We start from the raw sequence: 11,813 nt of genomic DNA, 5'->3' as shown, positions 1-11,813 counted from the left end.
AGTTCAAGATTGATTGAAACATATTGAAACAGAGTAACACGCCGTTTTAACAAACAAATTAATATATAATGAACTTACGCCAACACATGAAGACGGGAGTGTATTGGAAGTGTTAAACATTTCCGTATCTTTCATTAATTATTTTTTATGTCATTTAAGCCCACCATACTTTTTTAAAGAACTGTTGATTACGCAAGTACTTCTGACAAAATGACATTACAATTTCAATGTTATAAGTGTGTTATAATTAATAAAACTCTTAAAATATATTCAACAGTTAAATAGGTTCCAGCTTGTGTCATTAAATTTATAAATACAAGAAGAAAATAAGGACTTACGACTACATTTGAAGAAGAAATCAGTTTATAAGGTGAGAAAATGTGATTACTTACTCTTTTTTATAACGATTTCATTAGAACTGGTGCATATCTCATTGAGATAAGTGCCATTTGATTGTGCATATTAAACTAAACTTTATATACAATGCTGTTATTAGAAATTATTATTTTACATTTTCCCACCCACGTCTAAAACTTACAGAAAGTGATATGACCTTGAGGAATATCAAAAGGCTCCCCTGTGTATAATTTTGAGTAAAATTCGTTTAAACTATTTGCAATACTTTCTGAAGATTAACAAGCAAAACCATTATAATTAACATTAGTGATACCTTTATAGCAACCATAACGCTGTTCACTTGTAGCAAAGCTAGACAAAGAATTATCATTACTATCAATCATATTTAAACTTCTAATAATAAAACCGTTTTGTAAATCATTTTCTAGTTTAACTATCTGCGTTTTATATTCATATATATATTTTTTTAATTTGTTGAGGTTTTATTTTGATTTTGTGATACTTTAATTTCACAATATATTTAAATCTGTTTACTCTTACAATAACAAATACATTTTTTAACAGTTTCATATTTTCTTATGTTCTAAAGTAATCTAATCAGTTTCATACATAATTGAAAAATAATATTATGTTTATGCCCCCGAAAGTGAATAAAGTGATCGCACTGTCCGTTTGTCTGTCTGTCCGTCTGTCCGTCTGTCTGTCTGAAATTCCGTCACACTTTGCGTTTAGGTTTCGAAAAATGTGGAAAAACACTTTGCGTTTAGTTTTAGAAAAATGTGGGAAAAGGGGGCATATGTCATCCTATGGTGACGAGCCTTTATATATGATCACTTTCTTCCGAAAAGGAAAGATAAAATGTTCAATATGACTAACAAACATTAATTGTATATTTAATATTCAATTATAGCAATACTAAATCATGGTCTGAAATTAAATAATGTAATATTTGTACAATTTATAACATTTTTCAGTAATAATTTACAGATGTAAAATCTTCCTAATCTACAGCCTATAAAAATGTATCTGCATCTAACTTCCTTACCATGTGAAGCATTTGTCTTTATGACATAAATATCTATAAATATCAAATAAATAAAATTAAGTTATACTTTGTGATAGTATTTTTGAACCAACTAACCCTACAGTACCATCAATGTATCCAAATGAGTGTTAAAAATAATAAAATATCCAATTAAAGTAACATTTCTACTGGTAACTAAATGTGTATTCACGATTTCAAAACTTAAATTTTTGTCATGCTCAATAATTGGAGCGTTTTCATTTGCTATTCTAAATTTAACATCAAGGACAGATCAATCGACATACAATAGTCTTCCTTATAGGCCAGTTCGAAATGAATCCTTATTTAAACTTGGATTAAGTACAATAGTTGCAACGCCTGTACATCTGCCCTCACCAAAACTCTAAAATCGTATTAATGAGATTTGACACATATTTAATTGTTTAAGCTGTAGTAAAAATATTAATGTGAATCTCATGCAGACAGAACACATCCAAAATGTTTACACATAAACATTAACGCAATACTATTTGTCTATCTTTTTAAAACAAGCTAGTTACAGTTTAAGAGCCATTCCAGTTTTTGAATTAATAAACAATACACGACATGTACAATACACTTAACGCTGACTCAATTTAGTCAACATCGACTCGATATACACTTGATACTGTATGTGGTAGCAATGTATAAAAAAGACTTAACCATAAACGTTAATACCGAACTCGATATGTCAAACAGACCATACACCTGGAGGTTTAATGGAAATCTTGTTAAATGGGTAAATTTAATATACATGCAAAGAATATGTATGTAATAGAAGTGTTCAACAGACAAAAAAGTCGTGTGAGGTTTAAATTATATAAACTTCCGCATGTGTCGTTGGTAAAACCAAATGCAGTTGACATAACCATCACGTGCGTTTATTGATAGTTGAGCTGTATTAACACATTAAGATATAAACAGACGATTTGCATACATGAACTAGGCGTTTAAACATGGTAAGATGTGGAAACTGGGTTTTTAAATAAATATTTTTAAATTTTTAATTAGAAGCTTTATATTGAGTGTATTTTTAATTTACATATTTCGATTTCATTGACATATAAGAAGATGGAACATAAGGAATGTGTATACAAGGTAAGTATATTTATACTATATACAATGTTGTGTTTTTTGCGGGAATTTTAATTACTAAGTTCATCCTTTTTGTTTGCATTCTTTTACCCGTATTTACAGTATTTACATTTTAATATGTTATATTACGTCTTACTTATAACGTAATACTTTTAACAGATAGCAGATAAGTACTCGTACGGCTATAAACTGTTGTGTTTTTTTTGCATTTTAAGATTTTTTTCTTTCATTTTCAGATATGCAAAACATCAAGTAAAATTTTCCGATTGGACGAAGAATTTGTTTCGTGAACGAACGGTCGACGCAAACCACGACTCGTTGGAATTCAAAGAGAGATAGTGATTCGTTAAATTCAAGTGGAGGCAATGAACTGTAAGACATCAACAGGTGATAATGATTCGTAAGAATCCAAAGGGAGACAATTATTCCTAGGAAGTCAACAGATGATAATGATTAGCTGGATTACAAAAGTGATCATGACACTTCAAAATTTAAAGGAAGATGATGGCTCTTTTTAATAAAAAAACCTAAATGACTCTTTATAATTCAAAGAAGGATAATTACTAGTTGGAATGTGAAGGGATATAATGATGAGTTGGACTTAAAGGGGAAATATTGACACATTCGTTCTCAAAAGGGGCTAATGACTGTTTAGAATTCAAAGGAAGACAAGGACCATTACGAATTCAAAGCGAGTTAATGTATGGCTGATTCCGTTACCGACAATATCTAAGATTCAATAACAATGCTTTAAGAGATATGAATTACTAATGTTTCGCCTAAATTTACACCGCGGTAAGTTTCATTATTTCATGGAAGAAAACTTTGATAAGTAGGTCGTTTAGCTTTTTCTTCTTTATCAAAGCATATCAACAGTACTTTAACAATGGACCTCGGAATAGAAACCTACTTTGAGGCCCAGTTCGTCGGCCGGAAAGATGAACTTCGCGATTTGCAAGCTGCCTGGAACAAAAAACAAAGAATGTTCGGAATTTTTGGGATGCGATCTGTTGGTACATCAAGGCTAGCGAAGGAGTTTTTGGCTAGTGTCTCGGGCCAATATGATAAACTTGTCTACGTTAACTTGAAGGAGACCAGCGACCTAGTCGCAATGTACGTCAATATATGCGCTCAATTGACTGTTTCTGTTGAATCTCATCCAAACGATGTCAAGTCGTGGGAAAGCATGCTTTTCTGTGCTGTTTCCACTAGACAAACGCAATACTTATTATTTTTTGACAACGGCGAATATTTTATCGACAATGAAGCCGAAACTCTCGAACCTCTACGCAAGCTGTGTGTTGCTCTTTTGAAACAGAGCAATATAAAAGTTATTTTGACTTCTACAACGAAGTTTCAGCTGGAAAGTTTGCGGCGTATCTATTACGTGTGTGAGCTACAACCGCTCAAGCCAACAGAGACATCGGAATTACTGAGAGCCGAATCGCCCGGTGTGGACTACGGCGAATACTTGTACCCTATTGTAGAACTTAGTGAAGGGTTGCCGCTTCTGATTCTCATGATAACGTCCGAGCTTCGAGGCGACGGAGGCATGTTGACGCCGAAGGACATGGCGCAACTGCTAGCGGAATACAGACTGAAGATCCTTAGTCGAGAGTTTTATCCGGGGAAAGACAGAGTTGGTAGGTGCTTGAGTAACGTCATGCTATGGTAAATTTAATTTATCGATGATATTAGTTTTGCCATCAGTTGACTGTACCGGTGTATTTTGCTAACAAATGAATGTTAGTGGTTGAGAACATTGTGCATTGAATTATTTGATTTTAATGGACCAAAATCTAGCTGTGATTTTGATACACTGTATGCATATTCGCCTGCTTAAATGTGCACCATTTAGGAATTATTTAATGTATATCCCTATCGGTATTTCAGGTATCTAGCTCAAGCATTATATAATTTAGAATCACTATTGCAGCTGACGTGTATCGGCTATTCATCAATCGCCTGAGCCCCGTGCTAGCAGAGACGGTTCTTAGACTTGGATTATATACCAGGCTCATTTACTGCAGAAGAGGCCAGATCGCTACTTGGTAAGTTTTACGCTAAACCAAATGCAAAGTTGGTCATTTAACCACGTGCTTTAGAAATGTTTGACAATATTGCAGGCTCGTTAAATGAAGAAACTCCCGATCATTTATTCGTTACATTTAAACTATACATGACGCAAACACGCAGTTGGCCTTTTAACTTCAGAACGTTGAGATGGACTTATTTCAAACCAGTTCAATGGTGACCAAGCAAATCGCTACCAAGTTATTGGTGAACCTAACCTTGTCTCAGTTGGCCTTTCAAACATCTAAACTCTTTTTTTAAACCCATGGTCACTCATAGCCATATAGTATGCGTTAAATGTTGACATTTTTGTGTTCATATTTAATTACCCAAGGCTGTGCTGATAAAGGTAAATTTAATGCTTTGTGTTCTCTTTAGTGTGATATCAATAAATGTCGAGGATCTCGATACATTTCTGCTCCTGATGATAGCAATCAATATGTCCGAGTTCGTTATATTGGTGTCCGATGCTTCATGTGGGAAAGGCCAATATGAAACGATATTTGAAGAACAGTTAAAGATCTTTTTGCGGCGTCGAAGAATGGTTTCACGTTGTGGAAATATGAAATTTGTATTTACTAGTTCATGATCGTGTCCAGCGAATAGTCTACGAACAAGTTACATGTCATTTCAAGATTTCTTTTCAAGGTGTATGTTCATGATATTCACAAATCTAATGCACTCAACTTCTACTGCAGATTATTCGACGGTAGCGTTGGTGAAGGACCAAGTGCTGGTCCCTAAACTTAGGCGTCACTTCATTACCTATGATCCCTCGAATAGGCGCTTTAACATACAAGGAATCTTGCGGGAGTGTCTCAAAACGTATTTCGCTTTGCGGCACATTCCAGGTAACACAAATATATATTTCGATTGCCTTTTGTATCGAACGTTTAACCCTTAAAACGTTCACAATCAAAGAATATTTGGTAAAATAGTTCGTAAAACAAAGTTAACACATAAACAATCAGTGTTCCTTATGGCAATAGCCAAAATTTCTACTATATATTTGCTCTAGTTACATAGATTTAACAAGATACACAATGCTTTTTTATTTTTATTGTGGTACAATATATTCAACACACGTTCATGTACCAATATAGTGTTCATGTGTCGAATGAATTAATTGATGCGGGAAATTAAAATGGAATATATTGTGGAACAAAAAATAATAACGAGCATTATATATCTTTACCAGACCACATCTAGCGTTGAAATGTTGGCAATTGATATAAGGAACACTGATTGTTTATGTGTTAACTTTATTTTACGAAATATGTTACGAAATATTCGTTGATTCTTATCGTTATAGGGGCTTTAAAGTTGCTTCAATGCCCATACATACTGTTCTTATCATGTCATGAAATGGAAATGGGTATTGGGACCAATAATTACATTTTATCGGGGCCTATGCCTTTGCTTAAAGTTCATATTACTCCAGCATATTTACCGAACCGAAATAGTCCCATCCGAATGCGTTGTGTTTCTTTGACCTGTGCATACATGACTTGAAGGGCTTAATGACTACACAACAAATTTTTTTTCTGCTAATGATTGACACTGATACAATGAATTTAATAATCGTGCAAATGTATATATATATTACCTTTTTTTAACATAATTCATAGGACTGACAACTTTAATGCAATATGCATAACACTAATGGGTTCACTGATATATTTCATTGAGTAACGAAATTTGCAAAACAGGGTTTTCAATAGATATTGAATACAATGTGTATCAAGAAAGCTTGCTTAAACGAATAATGGGTTATACTAGTAAAAGGTCCCGGTGTCGTTGTGGACAAAGTGTTCGCCTACAGACCTTGAGATTCCGGGTTCGATCCGCACTCTGATGAAGTAAGCAAGATTTTAAGCTCTTCATACACTAAGTACTGGTTCTTCCCAGGCAACGGCCTGGACATTGTCTCGACAAACCTTATTAAAAAGTCTCAAACTTTTCCAGAAATCCGCAAGCGTTTCTGCCAAACATTCACCGAGGTAATGACGAGCATATCTCGACGTTATACGTCACAGGAGTATGCCAACGCCTTGGCGGACTTTGCGTTTGAGCAGCCGAACCTGCAGAAGCTGTTGCTGGAGATACAATACACAACACAGGACACTTACACGTTCTTTATTCGGATGGCTACTGAGTCCACGGAGTTTATTGAGAAATATCTCACAGGTAAAGCAATATACTGATCCGAGTTGGCCATAAATGAGCCGCGTCATGCGAAAATGCGCTCATGCCATATGTATCCACCGTAGCTGCCATTGTCTCATCAGCGGACATGCCGCAAACAGCACTAGACCAGTTATCGCTTTTTGGCGTAGACCAATTGAGCTATTTATGACGTATCTAGTTTCACGTAAATTCTGTGATTAAACACCAGTTTAAGCTAGACTCTCTTCATTTAAGGGACAACAATTCTGGCGTGATGGGTAATTTAACAGTAATATATTTAAAAAAAACTTCGAACCAATCTCAAACAGTATTTCAGACTGTGTGTTTATCATGCATAATCGGAAACTTCGATAGGTATATAATGAATCGCTTCGAACTGTCATTCGATTTCGTAAATCGTGTTTGTGGTCAGAATGGTTAGCATTCGATACACACGTATCCAAAAGTATTGTGTTTTTAAATAAAATTAAATTAAAGGATGACAAAAACAACAGAAAATGGAAGTGCATATCGTTGTAAATTTATTGTTATAAGTATTGGTGCCATTGAGGTAAGCGTGTCGTTAAATAATGTTTTTAATTTTTTACCTGTTTAATCTCAAATAGTGTAATCAATCTAATCTACAGTAGAGTTTCAGTTGCAATCGATATTTCAATTATCCCAATTCCGTGCTACGTTTAACTATCATTATGTTCGATTCTTGCGTTGATTTGTGGCTTAATTTTATTTATCACCGTTGGCTAAGACTGAATGTAGACACCATTGTGTTGAATTGAAACCTCATGATCGTATTCTTTTAATATATGTAAAATCGGCAAATGGGCCGATAGGATCATATTAGCCCGCAAGATACGTCCCGCATATTGATTTACTATTTATAGTTTCGGTATGTAATATTGTTTTTACATTAATAGTAATCCTTTTCAGGAAACTCGGAGGATTTCTACAGTCAATGTCATCGTGCAGCAGACCGATACGGTAAAGAAACGGACAAAGCTGTAGTAGATATTGCCGTGGGAAGCCTGTACACATATGTCAAGGTATTGTTAAATATATGGAATGATGAACCTAGATAAAAAGATGGAAATGAGGATTATGTTCACTAATTTATGTTCACTTATCTACACTAACATTTATATGTTGTATATGGTAACTGGATTCTTGCACACAAATTCGTGTATCGTTATCACATGATATAAGGTTCTTTGAAACTTGTACACTTATTTCTGTACACTTGACTAAACATTATTGTAATATATGGGCCGCGTCATGCAAAAATAGGTCTTATGCCACATGCCAGCATATCTCAACACCAACCAGCGAATACGCAAGAAGCGTGGTCCGGAGCTACCGTGTGCTCCAATGAGACCATACAACCTTTATATTGGAAATAGTTATTCCGGACCAGACTATGATATATATATATATATTGGAAAAGGATAGCGCATACGCGAGTCGTGGTCTGGAGTTACCGTGTCCGCTAATGAGGTCATAAAACCTTGCGCGACTTTATAGCGGACATGGTTATTCCGGACCAGTTTTTGCGGATGCTACGCTGGTCGCATTACGAGGATCACATGGTTATGGGAAGCCTGAATATTGATACGATTTTTTTAACTAGCAGATACTCGTACTTGTTACTCAAGCTTGTAATTGGCCAAAGATGAGTTTACATTTCATTCAAAATGGATAGCAAATTGTCGCATTATGTTTTAATCGATTTACTACAGCCCTTTGGACACCCTCTAGGAAAAAGAATCGACCGGTTGAGCTATAAGTTTCTGTCAACTGGCTAAAAGTATTGTATACAGGAATAGTTATATTAAAGTGTATACATATAACCACGTGTATACTGACTAATTATATAATTTTGACCCGTAGTTAATACTAAATGTTTTGTAAAATTGTTAATGAATACGTTTTTATTTTATTTTCAGGCAAAATTCAAAGAGGGCTACACCAAATACAGCGCAGCGCTATGCATATTGAAAGGCGCTGGAAAGTCGCTACAGCTGGCTACTGTGCATCAGCGCATCGGATCCAACCTTATTTTTCAGGATCAAAACAAAGAAGCTATCACGTACTCATTAATTAAAATATGTATATGTTCCGTTCTTGCTTCTTTTGTTTCCAGTTATGACTAGACACATTAATTCCATACGATAAAAAGTTTTAAAAACAAAATTCATGTTACAGGATGCGTATGTCTTGTGTATAGATGTTTTACAAATTGTGATACACCATACGCCACTGATTATAAAATTAGTTAGTATTTTATTGATTGTTTAATACTCTATTCAAAACCGAATAAGAGATATATCTATACTTGAATTTGCACTTGTTAATATGTCATACAGTTTTTTTTACAGTCAAATCAAGTTAACCTTACCCATCGTACCATTTAATTAACCACGTCTGTATATTTTGAATGTATTATACAATTTATAAAATAGTCTTGTTGTTTTGTTGAGCCTACAATTAAAGAATTTCGTTCAAAACTAATAAGATTTAATGATTTATACAGTCATTTAAAGAAGTCGCTGGCCATTTCGCTGGTATCCGGGAAGCCTTTCGAATTTATAGCTCTTCAGGCGTTTAGCAGTATGGGATGTACGCTTACCAAGTTAGGTAAGGGGTACTTTGATTACGTTCGATACATCTATTGGTTACGAACAATGCCACGCCTGCTTGAAATTGATTTAATTATGTTGATGTATTAATTTGTTTTGAATGCTATTAGTTTTGCATTTCATCGAATCATCCACTATCGATCGATTGACAAACTTCTCGATTTAGTATGATAAATCAGTGTATTAACAATTCATCTGCCTTAAATGGTAATCGTTTTCGAATAATTAATAGTAAAGACAATCTAATTTAAGCTTAGTGTTTTCCCTAATTAAAAAATACCTTTGAAATTGAATTTCTTATTAAGTTTTATTAAAAATGTATTCATACCTTGAACTTAATAACTGTATCTCATCCTGAACAGGACGATTCAAAGATGCTGAGAAATACCATTTTGTTTGCCTCAAACGTCGACGGAAAATTCAAGGCAAAAATCACCCGGATGTCGGAACGACCTTGAACAACATTGGACTCATGTATGACCAGAAGGGCGACGGTAGGTTGGCATTGAAATACTTTCAAGAAGGCCTTGAAATAAAGAACAAATCCAAGGCTCCAGATCTTTCTCGCGTCGCTTCGTTGACGAATGTTGCAAACGCATGCGTGGACGTTGGCAAGTTAGCTGTGGCATTAAATGCTTTAGACGAAGCAGAAGAAATTTTAACAAAGCAACGGTTTCCGCAGCCATACCTTATTGCGTATTTGAATGACACGAGGGGAAAGTTGTATTTCCAACAGGGCAATATGGACAAAGCAGGTGAAATGTTCGAGAAAGCGGCACGGGGACGCGAGGACGTGGCGTCTGGAAAAACCGACCACGTGGAAAGCTTGGTTCACTTGATGAAAGTGGCCGTTAAAAAGGGGGACAATGCTAAATGTATTAAAACTGGAAAAACTGTGCTTTCCTTCAGTGATGATGTTATAAAGCAGCGACCGAAAAGTCACTTTTTGACTGAGTGTTACGATTGCCTCGCAAAGGTATATAATACAATGGGCGACGACGAAAAGGTCAGGGATACGTTGACCAAGATCAAGACGGAACTGTTAAGGCTGGAATACCTTTACACGCGTGATTGCAATGAAGGTCAGGCGGTTAAAATAAGGCAACAGCTTGCGGACATTGAGTGCAAGCTGAAGGCGATGTCTCACACCCTCGACGAGGTTACAAACCTCAAGACAGTGTGATCTCATTAGAACTATTCAATGAACAGTTGCGTTGTGAGATTATCAAATGAATGATGCTAAAAATGCACATTGGTACATGATCCAATTGATTTCTTCCAATCGTGCAGGAACATACAAACAAGTACGAACTGTAAAGCGAATAATCAGGGCCATCTTTACAGTATATAGGTCTTACTGAGTATAATCTACGCACCTTTAACACAACTTTTATTTTCAAAGTGTTACATTTTTCCCCAAACGACATTGTACAGGTATTTTTATTTTTAAATATATTTAGGGTGCATAATGAACGAAACAAAACCGTAATAAGTTCGCTCTGAAAGTACTAGAACTTACTACATCGAATGCTTTTTACTACTAAGCTATGAATTGTGTACTTAAATGAATGAAACGATGCAACAATTTGTTAAGGTATTTACTTTGATTTGAGATAACGTGTTGAGTATATTGAATGTTCAACGTTTCTTTTTTTACCGTAACCAAATTATGTACTTGATGTTGTATTTATATTTATTCGCACTATTAAACTTGTAATTCAAAGAGTATTAATAAGTATCAATGCGTTTTTCGGAATATGTACCGATTCATATAGGTTGTTGCTTACTTCTTCTTCTACTTCTACTTCGTACTTCCTACAGTCAATTGCTGACTATTACAGGAAGGCCTATTATAGGCAGATATGGACACTGTCGAGTCCGTTTCCGTTGGGAAGAACCAGTACTTGGTGTCTGTGGAGGAGATAATGAGAACGCTCCCCGAGAAGGGAGTGAACCCACGAACTCCCGATCGCTAGGTGGACACCTCATCCACTACACCACCGCGACCTTACTACACCACCACGACCTATTCAGTAATGGTCTCATTTCTCATTTACTCCTATTTTACTGAACACAAGTTAATATACAGTGACATGTACGTTCAAATATGTATCACACTAAAACAACAAAAACAAATGTGAGCTGAGTCATCGGTAACTCATTTCTTTAAACTCGCTTACTGTAAACAATTAATAGATTGAGGTCGGCGTCAGGTGAACGTGTTCAAAATAGAAATAATGGCACTTGAGAATAATAATAAAGATTGGAATCGATAACGTCTGCTACCCTTTAATTAAATGCAATCGACAAAAAGACTTATATTTAATACAGAACAATACAAACAATACATAATTGTGGGGAGTATAGAAACGATATGCTCGTTGAAAGGCGTACAAAAGATCCGTGTA

The 11,813-nt window shown here is 35.2% G+C and overlaps 1 protein-coding gene across 3 annotated transcripts; it reads left to right on the top strand.

Annotated features, from left to right (window-relative positions):
* The first annotated feature begins 2,077 nt into the window (after positions 1 to 2,077).
* LOC127857584 (uncharacterized) lies at positions 2,078 to 11,143 on the top strand. Of its 3 annotated transcripts, XM_052394058.1 has the most exons (10): positions 2,078 to 2,379; positions 2,489 to 2,518; positions 2,752 to 4,158; positions 4,452 to 4,566; positions 5,287 to 5,439; positions 6,554 to 6,775; positions 7,703 to 7,815; positions 8,713 to 8,855; positions 9,300 to 9,403; positions 9,768 to 11,143. In XM_052394058.1, the coding sequence occupies exons 6-10, from the start codon at positions 6,592 to 6,594 to the stop codon at positions 10,586 to 10,588; spliced, it is 1,365 nt and encodes a 454-aa protein (XP_052250018.1). In that variant the 5' UTR covers positions 2,078 to 2,379; positions 2,489 to 2,518; positions 2,752 to 4,158; positions 4,452 to 4,566; positions 5,287 to 5,439; positions 6,554 to 6,591; the 3' UTR covers positions 10,589 to 11,143. The 3 variants fall into 3 exon arrangements, with proteins under 3 accessions (XP_052250018.1, XP_052250017.1, XP_052250016.1); XM_052394057.1 differs by lacking the exon at positions 2,489 to 2,518; XM_052394056.1 differs by having other exon boundaries at positions 2,078 to 2,518.
* The last annotated feature ends 670 nt before the right edge of the window (positions 11,144 to 11,813 follow it).

The sequence above is a fragment of the Dreissena polymorpha genome, chromosome 14 (genome assembly GCF_020536995.1).
Source record: "Dreissena polymorpha isolate Duluth1 chromosome 14, UMN_Dpol_1.0, whole genome shotgun sequence".
Lineage (NCBI taxonomy): Eukaryota > Metazoa > Mollusca > Bivalvia > Myida > Dreissenidae > Dreissena > Dreissena polymorpha.
The sequence above is the reverse complement of the archived record's forward strand: the minus strand, read 5'-3'. Positions and strand labels throughout refer to the sequence as shown.